Source organism: Prinia subflava, chromosome 2 (genome assembly GCF_021018805.1).
Source record: "Prinia subflava isolate CZ2003 ecotype Zambia chromosome 2, Cam_Psub_1.2, whole genome shotgun sequence".
Taxonomy (NCBI): Eukaryota; Metazoa; Chordata; class Aves; order Passeriformes; family Cisticolidae; genus Prinia; species Prinia subflava.
Window position 1 is genome coordinate 23529340 of NC_086248.1, and position 20592 is coordinate 23549931.

The 20592-nt window shown below is 42.1% G+C and overlaps 1 protein-coding gene across 1 annotated transcript; it reads right to left on the minus strand.

Moving 5' to 3' along the window:
• Positions 1-1800: 1800 nt before the first annotated feature.
• Positions 1801-12086, minus strand: LOC134546537 (glutathione S-transferase-like). Its single transcript, XM_063389356.1, has 7 exons — positions 11961-12086; positions 7652-7758; positions 6927-6978; positions 3863-3995; positions 3403-3544; positions 2243-2374; positions 1801-2105 (listed from the first exon to the last, which is right to left on the minus strand). Exons 2-7 carry the CDS (start codon positions 7736-7738, stop codon positions 1983-1985), a joined length of 669 nt encoding a protein of 222 aa, XP_063245426.1. The 5' UTR covers positions 7739-7758; positions 11961-12086; the 3' UTR covers positions 1801-1982.
• Positions 12087-20592: the final 8506 nt, after the last annotated feature.

Consider the following 20592-nt stretch of genomic DNA (forward strand, 5'->3'; position numbering starts at 1 on the left):
GTAGCCATCACCTGCAGTAACAGTACAGCAGGTCCTTCAGGTCCTTCCTGCATGCATACTTCATTGCTTGGGACCTGATCCTTATCCTATCAGTCCTCACTGTTGGTACCTGATACATCGACATGTGCCATGCTTGACAATAAAATAAGCTTAATAATTTATTTAGAGCTAGAAACACAGAAGGACAGGGCATCAAAAGAGTCACCACTGCAATGTATAGTCCTTTAGAGGTGCCTAGTCCCCAGGTGGAACACTCTGTATCCCATATGGCACATAAGGGGAGCCAGGCTTCACAAAAGGGGACCCCCTAACTGAGAGCACCTCTTGTAGCTCCCCATTCTGGTTAGGGCTCTATGTCCCTCTGCCCCCTCCCTGCATTTCAGGAAGTTCTTCTGTCCAGCCTCTGACACTGCTGGAAAAATTGTTTCTCCCATTCTTGGACACATATGGCTTATGACACAGAATCTGGGATAATGTAGGAGATTGAAGCTCTCCATACAGCAACATGCACCAAGGTGCATCTGGTGGTTTCACAAACCCAAACTCCCTCTTAGGTAGCTTGTCTGGATTTACCATTCATAGACCTGCCCCTGATAAACTCTAGGATACATCCCACGTCTAGTCACCACCTGGTAGGAAAACATGAGTTCTACCCTGGAAGTTAACAACAGCATAGACAACTTGGGAAAGCTCTGCTCACCTAACTCTGTAGACACCTACATCTGGTCTAGCTGCCTAGTCTCCTTCAAAGGGTCCAAATTCAGGAGGAATCCCTCAGCATGCTCTTCAGTTACAGCTGAACTACTCAAAATGATTGTCTCAACGGGGGTAGGTAAATGTTTTTATGAAGCCAGTGCCTTTAGCCTTCCCTTAGAGGTAGGGGAGAGGAGTACAACACTTCAGAGGGTGATTTAGCCCAACACTAACATTTCTTGTCCTGTCACAAGTATCCACTGAGATTTGAGACAATTAAGTCCAATATAGTCTGTTTGCTAACTTGACTTTTGGAAATGTCATTTTACTGAGCTATTTTGGGAAATGGTATTTTTCTGTTTTCTCCCTCAGCTTCAATTTCTCGTTTTTCTCTCTCTCTTTTTTTTTTTTTTTTTTTTTTGATCACTCATGTCATAGACTATTAAGTGCTAGATCTGCTTACTGATAGTTGTTGGAACAGTTTCCTTCTTAGCAGCTGCTCTCTGTTGCATCAGGCCACTTCACAAGGCTGTTATTGACTGCTGTAAATATTTTTATTTGAAATTCATTGGAACCTGAGTATCTGTTGTTCTGTGTTCTGTTGTAAATGTGTAGAAATAAACCTCCTCTGCCCTGCCAGAGTCTGCAAAACAGACTGCACCTTTCTTTCACAACACTTTGCTCTCAAGAGGTAATGTATTTGTAACCAGCTTGTGAGTAGCTGGTATGATTATACACTAGGTAGGTTTGAAATACCTAATTTATAGAGAAAAAATAATCAGTTTTGCAAAAACTTTGCTGAGAGACCTTAAAAATCCAATTCACCCACAAGTTTTAAATTTAAGAATAAAAACTTGAAACAGGTTTACTTCTTTAAAGGGTAAGTGATGCTGCAAGTCTTTCTTCTCTTCCACAGCTGTGACTCTGAGCTTTTCATGTAGAAAATACCTTCTCCAACAAGTTACATTCTGACAATACTAACACTATATTGTTCTTTTTCCGAGCTAATAAATTCCCTAACCTACAAATAGTTCTTTGCATCCACACTCCTTTGTTTTCATGTTTTGTCAAGCATTCGATATCAATAAAGACAAAGCTGCTGTCACATTGCCAGTGTAATAAGATGCTTTATTTCTGGTATCGGTTGCTTTGTTTCTCTAGCACTGGTTTTAACTAAAACAAATCTAATTTGCTGAGCTTCCTTTTCCTTTGGTTTCGAGTTTCGGGTTGCTGCTCTGCTTTCCCCCGCTCTCCCAGCATTTTGGGTCTCACCAAAGGTGGCAAGGCTTTCATTTCTTAAACACCTTCAACACAGTTTCTACATAATGGGCATCCGGTGGGGGTTTCCTTGGGCTACCAGGCTGCAGGAACTTCTTAATTGTAGGCATATTGCTCATTTTGGTTTTAAACACCTAAAAAAAAAAAAATTAAAAAACAGAACAAGAGAGAAATTCCAGCCACAACAATGTGATTTACCCAGGCTGGGGAGATGATTACTTCAGGGCTGACCTCTAGCTCCTGAATACAGCATGCTCAGTAATTTAATTACCTGCAACTGAGGAAACCCTGAGAGCACAGCAGGAACTTTCTCCTCCACTGCTAAAATGGCTTCTATTAGCTGAACATCTGCCCAGCTGAATTTGTTGCCCACAAGAAAGTCTTGGCCATGTTGTTTCAAAGCCTGGAGAAGACAAGAAAACATGGGCCGCAGATGAGAGTGGGGCATATGGGCATCCTCAGCAGCTAAGCCTCACAGCACAGCTGCAGAGCTGAGCAGAAGTCCTATCTGAAATTTCAGAGCGGACTTTTCAGCTGAAGCTGAGCCTAAATCATTTCATTATTGCTGAGAAAAAAATGAAGTTTTGTTCATTTCATGTTCTAGTACATAGACTAAAAACTTTGGTCACTCAGTAATAATGAATGATGATGGGCACCAGGAACAGAAACAAAACCACATGCTTAAGTAGACTAGTAACAGTCCAAGAATTAGAAACCGGGAAAATGGAGGAAGGAACAAGCAATATAAGAATTCACAGAACTCCATTTAGATGTTTCACATGAAGTGATGTCCAGTGCTGGTATCAGGAAGCAAACTTAGAAATGCAGAATTGCAACAGCTAAGTAAAGAAAATCCCTGCCTTTGGGAACAAGTTATTTTAGTGCTAAGGTCTTGTGTTATGTTCAGCCTTTGATATGATTTTCCAAGAAAACTAGATAAATATTAGAAAAGTGGGAAATGTTGCCAGATAGATGAATCATATGGGTTGGGTTTGTTGTTCTATAAAACTGTAACTGTTGTTTCACTAAAGTACTCTTAATATCTCTACCTGACTTGTGTGCAAGGGATTTTTGCATTGCTCCAGTGAAGCTTTTTCAAATGAAATTAAGTATGGCAGAGAGATGGCTTTTAAACAAATGTAAGTATAGAGCTGTTCCTTCAATAAAAATAATCACATGCACTTGCTTTCACTTTAGTGTTATTTTTTTCTGTACAGTTGGGAACATATTGCTTTGCAAATGGTTCAAGGCCACAGCCCTGACAACACAAACAAACAAAGAGAGGAAAATTTGCTGCTGTATTTCCCCTTCTTTGAGACAGCCAAAAAAGCTGAGGATTGGGAACTGACCTACACTACAAACACATTCTTATTCTGCAGAAACTTTTTGTATAATCATAAGTTTGATAGACACATACTTGCTGTTACTTACCTTTTCAAAGACTGGGAAGTACCTGTTAGTAGCCCTCTCCTTAATTGCCTCAAGATTTTTCTCCTTTGCATCAGGTGGAGAGAAAGGAAACATCAAAATCATTTGCATCAGATCTGATATTCCCTCCACATACATGTCAATCCTATTGGTCAGGGGAAGATAGAAAAATGCACAGAAGTTATTTCATGTGTGTCCCGATTAACTAAGACAACTTACAGGAATTTTATATCACCAACACAGTGCAAATTTTCACAGCCAAAACTAAGCATGAACAAAACCTGCATGTTTTTCAAAGAGAATAAAAGCCTGTTTCTGTTGGGAGCATTACAGAAGCAGTGGTTAAATCTTATTGTTAGCCTTTTTGATGCCTTTATACTGGATTTACAGGATTGAATTTGGTTTATATAATGTAGCTATCAAGTAACAGACTGCTCTGTTAGTGGTAGGAGGTGTTACGTACAGGGCTCTCTCCTTCAAGTCCTTCCCATAGAGATTGTATTTCCCTGCTATGTAGCTCATGATGGCTCTGGTCTGCACCATCTTCATTCCATCGATCTCAACCAGGGGCACTTGCTGGAAGAGCAGGACTCCATCTAGGGTGGAGAAGTGAAGGAAAGCCTGTTAGTTCCTCCTGGACTGCAAAGCGTACAGGGCAGTGAGGCACTGAGCACATTTCTCTTGCGGTGTAGGAGACCAGCAATGTCTTGCTCTAAGTGTAAAACTCACAGAACTCAACTAACATTGTGGGGAAGACCAAACAGCCTGCATCACACTCCTGTAGTGAGGTCACCACAGCACAGCTGGGTCCTGGTCTCGACAGCATTGCCAGAGCTTCACTGAGTGGTGGAAGCTGGCCCTGCCTGTACCTCTGCACATCTGGAGCCTGCCTCATGCTGGCAGGAAAAGCCTGAACCAGTACTTCCAACCCAAGGAATATGAGAAAAATAAAGATATGTGGTAAATCTGAACTTTAAAAAAATCCAATTGCTTTGAATGCTATCAGTTCCTTGTCAGGGACACACGAGTAGTACTGCAGCAAGACCAAGCTGCTGGAATACAGGAAGAGGTCAGGCCACTTTAAACATCCTGAAGCTACAGAGCTAGAGGCAGAGCCTGGGACAGCTGTTGGTTTTTGAATAAATTTCACACAGTCACTCCAGGACCACAATTTGGGTGTCCCCATAGGTTTTACAGGCCTAGCCTCAATGCCATTCTACAACAATTTAGGCCTATTTAGAAACACCTCTGTAGTCCCATTTTCTGCTGGTGCTGGTAGGAACAATTGTTTGAGCTTTCAGTGAGGCAGCTCTGAGAGCCAAGTACACACAGAAATTTAGCACTGCAATGTCAGTCTATTCCAGACGAGTTTTCTGCTGCACTAATTCACTGCTTTTGGAGACACTCCCTCCTCCATTTACATACTAAGGGCATGCAAAGAACAATCCTGCCCTGTTTATAATCACAGCAGAACCCCAAATCCAAATAAGCAGCTGCCACTTGCATTGCTCAAAGTTGATTTCTTTTAATCACTCAATTTACATCTGTTTGGTGAATCCTTCTTTCAGATATGAAGATTCATTTTACATCTGCCTGCTTTTTTCTCCAGAGCTGTTAAAATACAGCTGTTAAAATACATTGCTAGGCTAGAATTAATATTCTTCACTTGTCCCATATTATTAATTTACAGTTAAAATCCAAAGAGTAGTCCCCTCTGCAGCAACAAATAGCTTGCATTTACTTCTTGTAAACATTCACAGAAAGATCATGTGTGTTCTTGTCTTTCCAGAACACACCTCTGCATCTTAAGGAAGAGACATTACTTGGTATCTATCTAGCAGAAACAACAGAATGGGAAAACTAATAGATCTGGAAGGATATTTTTCGGCAGAAAAATGTGAAGTGAAAAGTAAAATTTTTGTTTCCGGCCCTTGACAAAAAGCAATGCAGCAAATATGACTGAACTGAATACACCATTTGTTTCTTATCTGCAGAAACAAGGAATCCCTCTTAAAATCAGTAGTGGACTGCCTCTCCTCCCTCGTTTTGCAGGGAAAACCACTTCACATAACCACAGCACAGAATACAAATGCAGGATTCAAAGGAGCATACCAGTAATTCCAGGAATTGGACTGTGCTGTCCAAAGGTGGTCTGTGGAGCACAAGTTAAAAACCATTCACCTGCTATTTGTAACCAACCAGCAGGGCTCACTGATACCCAGGTACTACTGGGCAACCTTTGGCAGCACGCATTGTGCCAGGTTAGTCATCCCTCAGGCCAACACGTACAGGTCTGCCCAGGCCAAAGCTATTTAACTCTCTGCCTCCCAAAGAGCTGTCTGTCTGCAGGCTGCCTGCTGGGAACAGCCCCTGGCCCAGGCATCATCCTGACACTGCTGGGGCATTGCCTGGAGGATCACCAGCTGGCACAGGCCAAAGTCATGCCTGAGCCAGTCTCATGATGTGGTAGTGTCTAAACACAGGAAACTGTCAAAAATCATATTGGTAGCGAGAGAAAAAGAGTTTAAGGGAGAAGTAATGTGGAGTTACTCCTGTTGAGTCCTGCTCTGCACAACTGGCAACATTCCAGAGGTCCTTTTATCACGATGACTAATTTATCTGTCTTTCTTCAACCCATTCTATTAACCACACCTTTTTTCTTTGTGTTCTCACCATCTTAAGTTCAATATATAGACATTAAATGTTTGATCTTTATAAAACTTCCATATCCTTTTCACCACCATTTAATTCTTCTCTCTGGATATCAATGAGCTCTGATAAGATTCTGGTTACAGTATGACTCTTTCTAGATAACCTGTTCTTGTGAAGGATATATAGATTTGGGGTTTCAGTACCTGTGCTCTTAATTTAGAGCTATAATTGGTTTGTGAACACTGTACTGTCCTCCCACATTTTAAGAGCCCCAGCCAATCAGACCTGCAAATTTAATTCTGATCTACTTAATCTATCTACTATCTACCACTTCTATCTTATTCTTGTGCATTTTAGTTTTCCCTGACAGAATTCCTTTAGACACAGCTTTTTCTTTCTGAGCTCAGACACAATGCAGGCAAGACATCTTCCAACTCTGCTTGTAGAGCTTGGCATGAAGCCTTTGTGGCATGCTGCTCTGACCATGCCAGGCTTTCCACAGATATCCCTGCTGGCTCCATGTTTTTTAACTAGGGGAAGCTTCACATCTCAGGCTCAGGGAGTTCTACTTGCCCTGGACCAAAAATGTGCCAGGTACCATGGTAACAATTCAACAGCATAGGTAAGTAAGTGGTATTCAGTAGAAGCGTTTTCCTGTTTAATGTACAATAAACACAATCACAGAAGCCCTAGCTTTTAGCTTACAGCAGTTATTTGGCACTGGAAATAACAGGTCACTCAAAACTAGCATTGCAGTATTCAAGGTGTGCACCCAGAAGTTTCCATTGGTTTATATAAACTATTTTCAAACTATATGTTTAGATAGGCTGGACAATTATTTTGAAGGACTAAGCCTCTGGTGTCGGGATTCTTACCTTTGATTAACTTGTCATACTGCTCCTTTGTTTCCAAATAAACCTCTTCAAACTGAAAAAGGAGTGAGAATAGTGTCACACTGCTGTATTTGAATATTTTTTTCTGTTAAGCGATAGCACAGTAACCATACCCAGAATTACTGAGTGAAGCAATAGGCAATGGGCCAGATCTTCAACTGCACTGTTTACATGCAGATGTCCTGAGGATCCCACACATGCCCTGACAGCTGATGGGGAGCAGAGGGAGAGCCTGGACACTTCTGCATCAGGGCACTAATTCAGAAATAACCCAGCAAAGTAAAGGCATCTGCAGAAGCAAGACAGGTTGGAGCCAGTGCCAAGGGAAGCACAAGATATATCAAATATTTCTAACCCCACCCCAGCTTACACACATTCTAACTGCAAATTTAGTAAGATTGAGTTAAGGTGGCTTAGCACAGCTAGATAACTTAATGAAGGCCCTTTGAATAAATCCCTATTTTCTCCCCTTACGATTAATCACTTCAGGAGATTGCTACTACTTCTAATAAACTCTGAATGCCATTGAGTTTGTATCCCAAGTGTCAACCATGGAACAAGGTAGTTACAAACATCCAGTGCCACTAGACAACTGAATTTAGCCACCTTCATGCAGCTTATATGTGCCACATGCATGTTAACTTGTCCCACACTGAGGAAAGCTGAGAACACCAGTCTGTAACACTCTACTGGAAAAGTCTAACCACCTCCACTCCAGCTGCTGCCAGCAGCCATCGTATGGGCTCCATCCGGCCCCTTCCGTTCAAGTAGGTAAGCCTGGGCTTCCCCGACATGTTCCCGAGCTCCTGGTTCCCTGAAAGATATTAAGCAGAAAACAGTATCTCATAAGACTGGTGTAAGCACCACTATTTTGAGGGGTGATCCTTCTATTCTCACCATGCCTGTTGAAGTTTAAACTTCATTTGGTTCAAAACATAAAAGGAGAGACAGACCAGTGACACCACACAGCCAGTGGTAGGAAAGGAAAGATGTGTGAATCTGTAAAGCCTTCCCCAGTGCTGCCAGGGAGGTTTCTTATGATTGCAAGCAAACACAGACATGTTTAAACAAGTGGTATGAGTCCCCAGCTACAGGGGTAACACTGCTGCCCATGAAGACAATTATACAAAGCCACTGAAAATCCTGCCACATCCTCCAGGAAATTACTCAGCCTCATTGCTGTCATCATTGAAAAGATGAAAAGAAGGAGAGGAAAACATGTTTTACCAGTAGGCTGAAATTTGTCTAGCTTTGTTTGCCACATGTGCATTTTGCAGCTTCCCATGCAGTCCATTTTGTTCCTCAAATAGGGGCGAATGAATTGTTGATATTCCCTTTATTCCATGAAACACGACAAGCTTCCCTGGCCATCCTGCATGGCTGCAGCCCGTTGCTGCTCGTGGCAGCCTTGAGGTGTCCCTTGAGGCCAGGTGTGGCCCCTAGATGTGTTGGCCTCGCGTGCCCTCAGCAGTGCCCCTGAGGCACGGGGGCCCTGCGTGTCCCACTGGCACACCGAGGCCACCAACGCCTCTCCGTCACTGCGCCTCTCCCAGAGCGTGCGGCACGGACAGCGCGTTCGCACCGAGCGCTTCCGGACACAGCAACAGCCAGCAGTGCTCATATGTGAGCACAAGCATTTCTACACCCAGGCCTTCATTCCCCTGTGCTTCATGCCCCAGTTACTAAAAGAACATGAATAGCATTCCCCTTCACAAAGCTGCCTGTATCATACACTGCTGATCAGAAGGAAAAAACCCTTCAAAACCGATCTCCTAATCTCGCCTAATGGCTCAGAGTGCCTCACTTAAAAAAAAACCCCAGATGACTCCAGTTTTCCCAGAGTTACAGCCAAAGCTGCAACATTAAATCTGTCAATCTTGCATCCACTTGACATTTCTTATTTGAATCAGGCTCAGTAAACTCTAGTGGTATGTTTTCAAGTCACAGTGCTTTGTAGGTGTAATTAAAATAAAGTACATTTGGAACACATTTTGCCAAAACTTGACTTTAAAAACAAGATTGAGAGTTCTCCCTTAAGCAATTCCAGTAAGAACATTACTACGATAAATAGGGATATTTGAGGTAATTTAGTAACTATAATCCAGATATACATTATGGAAAAAAGTATTTTCCATTTTAAAGTGTGAATAGCTGTTCCTAATTACAATGTTTGGCTCTAGGGACTGTTTTTCTAGTTTCCGCACCTTGTGTGACCACTTTTGACTGCAGAGCAGCTTATCAACATAGTTAACAACAACTAGCTGGTGCTTCTTTCATTATCACACTTTTCAGCTTCGTTGCATCTGTATCATTTCAACACACATTGCCTCAACTTGTAATGCACAGAAACTTACAGTAAATAAGACTTCTCCTTCAACTAAAAAACCAATAACTGAAGTATCAAGTAAATGAACCTCAATCCTCCTGGAAACATTATATTTTGTTTGTAGAAGAAGAGTAGAAGGAGTAAGAAGCCTCAGGTATCATTTTATCATTTCACATGAACAAGAGATTCTATGTGGCATTAAATTACGTGAGAAGAGAAACAGAATTAGAATTTGCCATAAGGATTTTTTTTTAAATTAAAAATAACTCTGTCAGCTCTGAGTGGATTTTAGTTACCTTAAGCTGCCAACACAGGAAAAAAAAAAGACTAAAAAATAACCCCAAAAAGCCTTCTTGAGATTTGTTAAAAGCTGCCTCAATCTTTAGATCTGCTGAATGTATCCCCACTGACTATACAGGGACCTGACACCTGTAGCTCACATACAGGCAGCTACCTTTAGTTAACAGGTCTGGACCTGAGTCTTGTCTGGTGGGCCCAGTTTAGCTGCTCATTCCCCTGTGAGTACCTGAGATTCCCTAAAGATCAGAAGATACAATCCTCGACTAACTAAAAACTTGGCAACCTCTACCTTAAAAAAGCCAGTCTATTCATCCACACTCACAACACCTTTTTAAATTTATTTGGGGAAAGATGCAACCTACAGAGCCAAGGCCTCAGGATTTCACTCAGACCTCCACTATTCTTCCAGTTTAACTAAGAGACTTTCAGGATGTACTGTTTAGAAAAGTTGATCCACTTTTGATAGAATATGTTGATGCTTTATTAGTAGCCAAGTAATGTTGTATAGCTGTCACCCATTCCTTACTGCTTGCCTTAATTAAAAATGGTCATTGGGCCTTTCTGTGTAAGTTACAATTTGTGTAAGAGAAATGTAGAATATCTGTGTTACATTCTTCAGCAAGATGAGTAGCTATTATCAGAAAATCATATTAAAATAATTAAAAATCTTCCAAGACCAGGTACTAAAACCAAACTCTTTTCAGCCGCTGTAGGATCCTGCCACCATCAGACAGCTCTTTCAAGGAAATAGAAAAAAACCTGATACTGAAAACCTAAGGTGATGAAGAACCCATTCCCTGGGCAACACACAAAGTAGACACTCAGGACTTTGAAGCTAGCTGCACTTGCCCTGGGACTGCCAGGCTTTGGTAAACCATTTACCTTGTTTGGACAAGGAGGGCAAGGAACAGCCTCTGGGATAGTAACTGATATGCTGAATCCCACTACATTATTCCTTCAACCTAGGGAAGGAATGACATCACGGCTGTGCAGTAACCACCCATAAAACCTAAAAAGCTCGAGCAGATTTAACAGATGCGCTGTTTCTAAATACCAGTCTGGAATTGTTATTTGTGTTTGGTCATATTATCTGAGCAGCAACTCAAATGCAGGTAACTGACTGACTACTGTGAATGAAGCAGTGGAAGCGTCACCACTCAGTCCAAAGCTGAGCACACAAGCAGCTGAATTAACTTCATTAACAAAGGTTTATCAGCTGTTCAAAAAAGAGACTGTAAATATTCACGCTGATTCTCAATATGGCTTTGGAGTATGCCATGCCACTGGGCAGCTATGGAAGCTGTGTGGATGACTTATGATTTCTAGTGGAAGTAAAATATCAAATGCTCCATGAACTACTGAACTGTTAAAGTTATGCAATTGCCAGAGAAATGTGCTATCATTCGTGAGCCAGATCATATGGCAGAAGGACAAAAAAGAGATAGGAAATGGTCTAACATATATTGCACAACAGCAGTACAAACCACCAGGCTTACAAGTAGACCTCATGGTCTGAGCTGGTGTTGCGTGCTTCTGAAAAGCTATGTCTGACTGCTCCTGCTGAAGGAAATTGCCTCTTGCAAAGGGTACAAATGGCCAAATGTCCAGGGACTCTTGAGAACAGACATGGAAAACCTTCTAATGTTAATTAAGTAATATCTGATTTCTATAATCAAAATACATCACTACTCAGGGCATTTGGAGACTACTGCACTAATCCAAACACTGCTGAAGAATCGGTTCATGCCATGAATTTATGCTGCAGCGAAATAAATAATCGCATCTTATATACACTGCCCTGATACCTAGCAAAAGCCTCAACACAAAATTTTACTGTATACTATTTCTTTTAACTGTTTTTGTCTAAAAACTATATTTCTATCCTATTTCTTACTGCCTTATGAGCCTTAATAACATGCCCATCCAGAATTTCTCTGAGCATGCATCTCAGGGATGCTAGAACAATTTAAGAGATCATCTCTTCCACAAACAGGAGCACTCAGATTGAAGTGCTGTTTAGCCCTGGAGCTGGGATCAGAGTCCAGCATATCCCACAGACCAGCTCTCCTGCACAAACCTAGAAGAAACAATACACTGCTCGAGGCTTGCACTTTGTCCCCTCGATTGTTTCATGCCTGCCTTGGTCAGCTCTGGACTGCACCACAGAATTAACTTCCTGGTTAAAATACATCTTTCTCTGGCATTTTCTCTCCTGCAGCTTCCAGCTGGTGAACAACTATCAAGCCATTTTTAGTCTACCTAGCACACAGAATAACTAAGGAGAGCAGAGAATGTATATTACACCAGCAGAGGCCCTAAAAAAATTTAGGTGTTTCCCTTAAAATTAGTAATTTTTAACTTTAGAACACTTTAAAGTAAAAAGTTCTTACCTTCCGACCTTAACTCAGACTCCACCCAGCACAGGCAGCTTCCCCAGGGCTGTTTAAACTCTGCAGCTTGGGGGAGTTTCCAGCCATACCCAATTAGAGAAAAAAACCTCCCAAAGCTCTTAAACTGATACTATCCAGTTTAAAGAGGTACGGCTCTGAAAACTGACTCCCCAGTAGAGACAGTCTTTGCTGATTTGACTACACCATGATGCTAACCTCATAGTTTCTATGATACCCATCTACTCAAACTGTTCTCTTGGAATTTTGGGAGCATTTTACCCAAATACAAGAGCAAGACACTGGGAAAATTACAGATTTTTTTTTTTCTAGGTCATATTTAAGGTAATAGTAATCATTTAAAGAAAACTCACTAAGGTTTCTAGGCTTATTTAATTACTGGGCAGGTTTTTGTTTTTGCTGCTGTATGGCATAGAGAACTTACTCAAAGTATGGGATAACAGGTCTCAATTACTTTGAAATACAGTATCACGCTTAATTGATATAAAATGGATGAGCAGTTTATGTCACAACCCATCCTATGTCTCAAGTCAATAGAATTAATTTTTGAAATTGAATGTACATGCCTAATACTCCGAGATTAAATAAACTATGATTTTTCTTACCCACAAAAGTAACTCTTTCAGCTTTTTAATCTGTATTTCAGCTAAGAACCCCCAAACTGAAAGTGGATGTGAACAGACAATAAAGATGGCCTAGCAAATGGAAAAAGGGATTTAGGTGCCAAGATAAGGTTCTTTGCTCCAGCACAGACCCACCTGTGATGTTGGGCATTGCTTAACAACCCTGCAGCAGACATCAGTACAACTGATCTGAAGCTATTCACAGAACCCACACCGTTATCAAAATTGTATTTGTCTGTCTAAAGCCATGGCTGTATGAACACAGCATCTCACTATGGGGAATCTCAGGACAGAAGTCTCCAGGTAACTTTCCTCACAGCTGGAGTTTTGTAATGGTTTCTCTTCTGGCAACTGCTGGCAGTTTCTTCTAGAGGATGCGCTTCCCTTAGAGGCTTCCTGCAAATTTGTAATTTATGTGCTTCAGAGGTTGCTGTAAGCAAAACCCAACTGTATGGTGCTTCTTAACACTTTGCCTAATTCTAACTCTCTCTTAAGTGAATAATATACTGATAAAACCTAGCAATAAATGCACATGACTGTATTTTTTCTATGTCAAACCCAATTACTAACAGACTACCCCCCAGAAAATTCCTAAATATGGGTCAGAAGTCCAGCAGAGGCCCAGAGCAGTCCCCAGCTGGCAGAATAGGTACCCTATTTTGGAAGATCTGAACATTGTGTAAATGCATGTTGTACCAAGCACGGGCACAGTGATCCCTGTGTAATGTGGATGTGGCTCCAGTAGGAACACATCACATACCCAGACAGCTGAGTAGCAAAGAAGCATTTGTTCACACCTATCCATGATGGCACTATTGAATCAAGATTAATCTGTTCCTGGTTTTGAGGTCTTTGATATCAGCATGCACCGGAGTGCAAGGGTTGGTTCAGGAACGGAGACCACAGTTGAGCATGCATGTAACTGTAGTCTCTGTCCTCTCTGCAGTCTCAAATGCTGCCAAGAGCAGCAGTAGGCTTGGTGGCAAAGAAGACTGGCAGGGAGAGGTCCCTAATTTAAGGGTCAGGGATGACTGAGTGGTCAAGTGGTCAAGCAAAGCATTCTGATGTTTCTTTGATTTGCTGAATATGGCCACATCCAGATTTGACTGTTGTTCCCCTTCTACTCATTCCTGTTTGACAGAAAGCCTTTCTCCCTTGTTCTCTTTTTATTCTGCTTCCAGCACAGCCTTTCATAATGTAATTACAAAGCTCCTTTGGAATCTGAAGGTAATCATATCGAGGAGGTTGCTGCTATCTATAACCTGGTGTTCTGTAAACTTCTAGAGCAGAAAAGAAAAGAAGTTTCTTTTACACATGATTTGTTAAGCCACACCCATGAGTATTCAGGCAGCAGGCATGGGGCCCAGGTGCCACTGAAGTGATCTGGGGTTGGGCAAAGGCAGATTTTAACTAGTGAGTATACCATGCCCTGGCATGTCACCTTCCCACTGTGCTCTGCAGACACTTCCTTGTGCTGTAGGTGAGGAAAGTTCAAAGTCTTCTCAAAATGTACCTTCCTGCAATCCTCACAAACCACTAAGCAGCTGGCTTGGGGAACGATGCCGGACTGCAGCATCCTCTCAGAGGTGAGCACAAGGTACTTCACTAAATGCCACCAAAGAATTAAACACAGAAGGGTAGGGGGATTCTCTCCACGCTGCTTACTGCACTCCTAGACTGAAGCACAAAACTACTGTGATAAAAATAATTCGAGTCCACATGAATAGTTTGAACAAATCATGCTCCAAACCTTCAGTGACTGCTCTGGTTCTGTGCAGGAAGCTTTACTGACTGCCCAAAGCAAGGTTAACCAAGCCTGTAGTAACCCTCACACATATTTCCCCGAGCTCTTTGGCTCTCAGCTGGACCACTGGCACACGAAAGTCTGAAAACAATAACCCTAATTCTGCTTTACACCCACTGTAATGCTCTGAGGGAAGTTTAAATGGAGAGCTGCTTTTCAGTTCATTGTTATTTGGATCTTTAATCTTTATTGATCTCACTATTCCAACATGGTCAAAGGGCTGATTTATCAACGCACGAGATAGGTAAGATCAAGGTTTGAAAGACAACTGAAACATATCTTTAGTAGTACAAATTTAATTTTAAATATTTAACTTAAATAGCTCACGTATTGTAATTACTTCATATTTTGATAGAAACTTGTATTAGTGTATGTTTTCTCTATTTGGTATCTGTTATATTCTGGGAGTCTTTCTAGGACTCTCACTTTATGTGCATTATTAAAACTACTAATAACCTAAACTTAGGTTTAAAGAATCTTTTTATTTTCTACTACAAAGAATAGGGGTGGGAAAATCTTTAATCAAGCCAACAAAAGCCTGTGAAATCAGATTCATCAGATGGTGGCTCAGGGCTGATGATGAGGGAGGAGGCAATTTCCTAAGAGCAGATGGTCCAACTTCAGAGAAAAGCAGATGCGAGTCAGATGGTACAAGCCTACAAGGCAAGGTATAAAACCATACAGTGATCAATACTGGGATCACCTGCCTTTCACAGTTCAAACTTTTTGCACTGGAGAGCTGCTTAGCCCCTAAATGTTCAATATGTTTCAAGATTTGACCGCATTCATTGTATCCTTCATACTGCTTTCATCCGTTTAAATTCCTGGCCTCAATGGCATCTTCTAACAATGAGATCCACTGTCTTAGTGTGAAAACGATGCTTTTATTTGCTTGTATTTTGCTGCTTTTATTTAATTGTTATTTCACTTCTGTTGTAAGATAGGGGAGATGAAAGCCCTTCTCTGTCTCATACTGAAATCACATGCTTAAAAAATAATCTGTCTAATAATTCAGTGAGAAGTAATTCACTTCTCACACGCATTTCTCAGCTCTGCTTTTTGCTTTTGTATCCTTTGTATTTTACTCTTTTGGTTGTATTTCCTGATTCTCTCTTGATTACATCTGCATTATGTAAGACTGTGAGAAACTGCCAAGCATTCTGTCTTCCTCAAACTTGAAATGAATATGTGTATAACTCTTTGATCAAAATTCCCACAGAAAAGGATACTTGGAGAGAATGGAGGGCATTTTCTCTTCTACCATCAGGACAGCTCCCATCAGTTGCTGGATTTCCGTCCACAGAAGTTTGACAGATATGAAAGATTGTAACCAGTTTGATTCAAGAGGAAATATGTTTATAGGAATTAAAAACCTAATGACTTTTTTGAGTTTTGCTCCAGAACAGAGGGGATGAACTTATTAACAATCTAAACCTTCATTTCAGGTTTATTTCTGCATCCTTAGTCAGTTCTGTAGGTTGCACATGTATAACAGTTGTTACATTTCCATAAAAACTACCAAAAAAAAAAATCAGAAGAAAATGGTGCTTTTATGTACCAGATACATAAAAAGTGAAGGGAAAGATAAGTGCTTTGGGTCAGATACAAACCTTCATGTGCTTTTGTTCTCTTTTTCTCAAGGGGAAGCTCTCAATGCACGTTTGATAATGGAATAGGAATCTGGTTCATCTTGCCCAGCTAGTTAGCAGCACTATAGCCCTCAGTGCCCAGTTCACAAAGGCAACAGCTCCCTTACATACACATAAGCCTCTTTTCATCAGCCTGCATGGGGAGAGGTTAAACTGAATGGATGTACACAGAGACCTGGACTGTCCTCACCATAGCATGAATATTGAAAAATGGCTTTGGTGTGCTTGAGAACCATGCTGAAACTGCCTGTGGTCTTTATACACAAGGCAATAAGGTTGTAAGAATAAAATACAGGATGTACACTCATGTTAGAAAAGTGTTGATGGGGATATGTTTCACTGCCAAAAGTGGAGATTCCTAATCTTCTAAATTGGAATGAGCAGAAAAGACACAAAAATCTTTGGGGCCCAAACCTATACAGTTCAGTTGTCTGTTTGGAAGAGGCATTCCTCTTGCTTCAAGTAGAGCCAGGACACTGTCCAACTAGTGTCTTACTTGGTGTCTTGTAGGGTAAAAATGACCCCCAGATCCTGGAGATACATATTCTCCAGCCTCAGCCCTACACTGCCTTCATTTTAGCACTTGCCACTATTAGCAAAAAAGCACCATGGCACCAGAAAAATACTGTGCCTGTTTAATTAAGACACACACACTCCTGTTACACCTCTGTTTTGTTGTGTGGCATACTTTGGGAAAATGTAGAACAAGAAGATGCTCTGAAAAGTATGAGAGTTACACTGCTTATTGTAAAGCTGTCTGTGCAACCCGTTCTGAAGCTCCTCAGAAATAATTGTTCAAATCAGGTTTTCAAAGGAATCCAGAAGAATTGTCTCCCAGATCACCCCTTGACTAGCATTCTGCAGCAAAACTCTCTGCTGAATAATAGCAAGAGTTAGATAACTACATCCTTGAGAAAGCAAGTGGAAGGATATTCTCTGCTTGAACTAATGTCTATCCAAGTAGGCTGGCAGAGCTAGAGTAATATGTACTAAACTCTGGCATCTGAGGCTGAACAATGAGGTGAAGTTCCCTTTCTCTTGCCAGAAAGGCTAACATTCCATTCCATCTTCTCCTGGATGATGGTTCCAGGTGTAAGATTAAATGGTACTGCTGCAGTGTTGAAATTGGTCTGAAATGAAAAGCAGCTCTTGTAGAGTAAGCAACACAAATCTGCAGCATAACCAGAAAATTGTCCTCAGTTCCGCATTAGGATTAAGTGATGCCTACAGCTAGGTAGCTCTTGGGTCAGTGTCAGAGTCAGACATACAATGATGCTATTTGAAAATTTCCACTACATTCCAAGGTCACATTAGTGTTTTCAGATGTCAGTGCCAAGCTGGGAGCTGGCATATGGTTGATTATCCACAGTGTTCTTCAGCTCCTCCTCCTCCTCGTAGTTCCTGCTTCTCACATGAGTGGGAATTTAGGCAATTTGCATTTAACTAGACTAAATGCTTTTGGTTTATTCTTGGATTTTCCCTTCCAAGATCTTTTAATTAAGGTTTTTTTCTTCTGATAGTCCTGTGCCAGGGCTTGAAAGGATGAACGGAACTCGCAGCTTCAGTTTTTAGAGATGTTTTTTCAGTTTCTTACCTCAAGGTCTACATGCTGCTTGCTGCAAGCTTAACACGCTGAAGAAACACAGTTGGCAAGCCCCCCAGACAGAAAATTCAAGGTCATTTAAAGGTCTCTAGTCCAATTAACTCTTAAAATTTACTATATTTACAATTCTGTGCCAATAATCACTACCTATTCTAGACATGCAATTTCTGCCTCAAACCCATTCTACCAATGTCTCTGTGCCACTGTCACAGCAGAAGATGGAGTCAAAGAAAAAGGAGACACCGCCCAAAATTCTCAATCTTGCTCTCATCAACTTCCATTCTAAAAACCCAAAACTACACATTTTCACCCTGTGACAAGCTAAACTACTATTTATTTCAAATCTTTGTTGTTCATAGTTCATCTCTGAGTGTTGGAAGTTTTTCCCATGGACCAAGGTCAAAGGCAGTGCCTTCCTGGGGTCCCAGCCAGGGTCTCGGACCCCCCAGGGCAGCCCGAGGGATTCTCCATGTGCCCTGGACTCCAACAGTTTATTAATTCTTATGTATGGAATACTGGTTCAAATCTCTGAGTTTCAACTTTCCTACCTATTGTCATTTCATTTTATTTACTATGAAATGTGCTAATTTTTCATTGAGCCCCTTGATAAAAATGTTTAATTGTGAAGTGCCAAGGATTGGTTTCTCTCTTCACCTACCTAATATGTAGTTGAAGAGGGGCCAAGACCAGGCTCTCCTCAGAGGACCATGGTGAAAGTAGAAAAAACAGGCATAGGTTGCAGCACCAGAAATTCCAACAGACATCAGCACTGCAACAAAGCCTGGAAGGAGCTGCTGGAAATGTGCATATGTCTCCTTTTCTCTGCCGTGCACTCCAAGGTGGCTTCCAGACATGCTCCCGGTCAGGTGCTCAGAGTTTAACCATGCCTTACAGATAAATTGCATTCTGATATTATTTGCTGCCACTGACTTCAAAAGTAGTCACATGTTAAAAACGAGCATCTGGTGCTTAGAAGTTTGAAGTTGCTGCCAGGATCTGTCCTCCAGGTCCTTCCCACGGCGGGTATGGTGTACCGTGGCTGAGGATGGCACTGCCTCCCTCCAGCCAGCCCCCGCCGAGGGCACCTTCGGAAAGCGCACGGCCCCACCTGGGGGCAGGAAAAGTAATGTCAGCCTAATTCCATGCCCAGAGCTCCCGAGCTGTTGAAAGGGAGCCCAGGGACACGCCGAGGAGGTGCCTACGAATCACATTTCCCCCCAGCTGCAAATAAAATAGCCTTTCCTAGGAGCAAGATTGGGTCCCGAGTGCAGCCTCCTGAGAACTCCCCTGCACCAGCAGTGTCCAGAAGCCCCGCTGTCCACGTCCTGCACGCCTGCGGAACGCGAACTTTCCCCTTTGGACCTCAAATGTGTGGCCAGCACCGGCACGTCCCGGTGATCCCCGCGACCTGCTTGGAAACCCGCTGGGGGACCAGCTTATTGAACCAGGCACGGCCGTACGGGGCAATGGCTCCAGCGGCGGCTCTGTGAGGGGAGACCGGGGCTGCCCAGCCAGACACAGCTGGTTCCAGCCAGACACAGCTGGTTCCAGCCAGACACGGCCGGTTCCAGCCGGATACGGCCGGTTCCAGCCGGACACGGCCGGTTCCAGCCGGACACAGCCGGTTCCAGCCGGACACGGCCGGTTCCAGCCGGACGCAGCCGGTTCCAGCCGGACACAGCCGGTTTCAGCCAGACACAGCCAGTTCCAGGCGGACACGGCTGCCCACCGCAGGGCGCGGCTGAGCCATGGCAGGGGCAGCCTTGGGGAACGTGTTTAACAAGGGGCAAAACACGGCAGCGTGCCAGGGAAAAAATGGAGAAAAGGCCTAGGGAACATACGAAGAGAAGGAGGGGAGAAGGCAGAGGAGTCGGGAACAAAGGAGGGAGGTTGAGTCTGGGAATAGGAATGAGAGGAAGGTGTTTTAAGTTCTTGTTTTTCTTTCTCAGCAACTATATTAATTGGTAAAGAAATTTTCCCCAAATCAAGTCTATTTTGCCTATGGTGGCAATTGGCAAGTGATCTTAAGCATAGGAATATCAAGTGCCTGCTAGAAGTAGTGTTAGGAATCCAGATTTCTAACTTTTTGTTTGTTTGTTTGTTTTGTTTTGTTTTGTTTTGTTTTTGTCTGTGTTGCTATACTCAGGTGTGAAGAAGTGCCCTAAGAAACTTGCAGGAGACTTGAAAAAATGCTATGAATAGCTGATGCTTCTTACTGCACGTTCATATGTGCTTAACCAAATAGTAAGAGTTCCACTGGAATTATTGCAATCTAGCAAAACATGAGCAAGCACAATGCAAGCACAAGTAAAGATCGCATACAGTCATCAGAAACCATAACTTGTACTAAAGCAACTATCCTGTACTCACTAGTAAATCAGTAAGAATTATCCCAGTATTTTCAATGGAAATGAACTTGCCATCCCATCGGCAGAGTGTTTTAAACCAAAAGAATGGTTGTATAGGATCACAGCCCTTACCTCCACTAAGCATAATTTACTTTGCTAACATTATGCTAGAATGATGCTCAGCCTGATTTGTACATAAATAGGTCTTACCAGAGCAAGAGTTGAAGAAAACCCCTAGTCCTTCTTGGAGAACACATCGAAACTGCCTAACATCCAAGTGCTTTGTGACACAGAAGATTAAAACAAATCCTGAGGTTATTATGCATTAACCAATTTTTAGCCAGGAATTATTGGGCTGACAGCATTGAGAGACATAGAAGACACAGCAACAAACATCTGTATATTTCACTTGTTTACTACTGTCTTGAAGGCTAGTAACAGAACTGAAGAGCTCTTATGTATTATAAAAGTGTTACTGAAGTCAGCTAACACCCTAAATAATTACTGCTAGAGTGCTTACCAGGACTCAAGGTTGCTCAGTAAAAAAGATATTCTGTAAAAGACATATTTAAGCTGATTTCATCCCT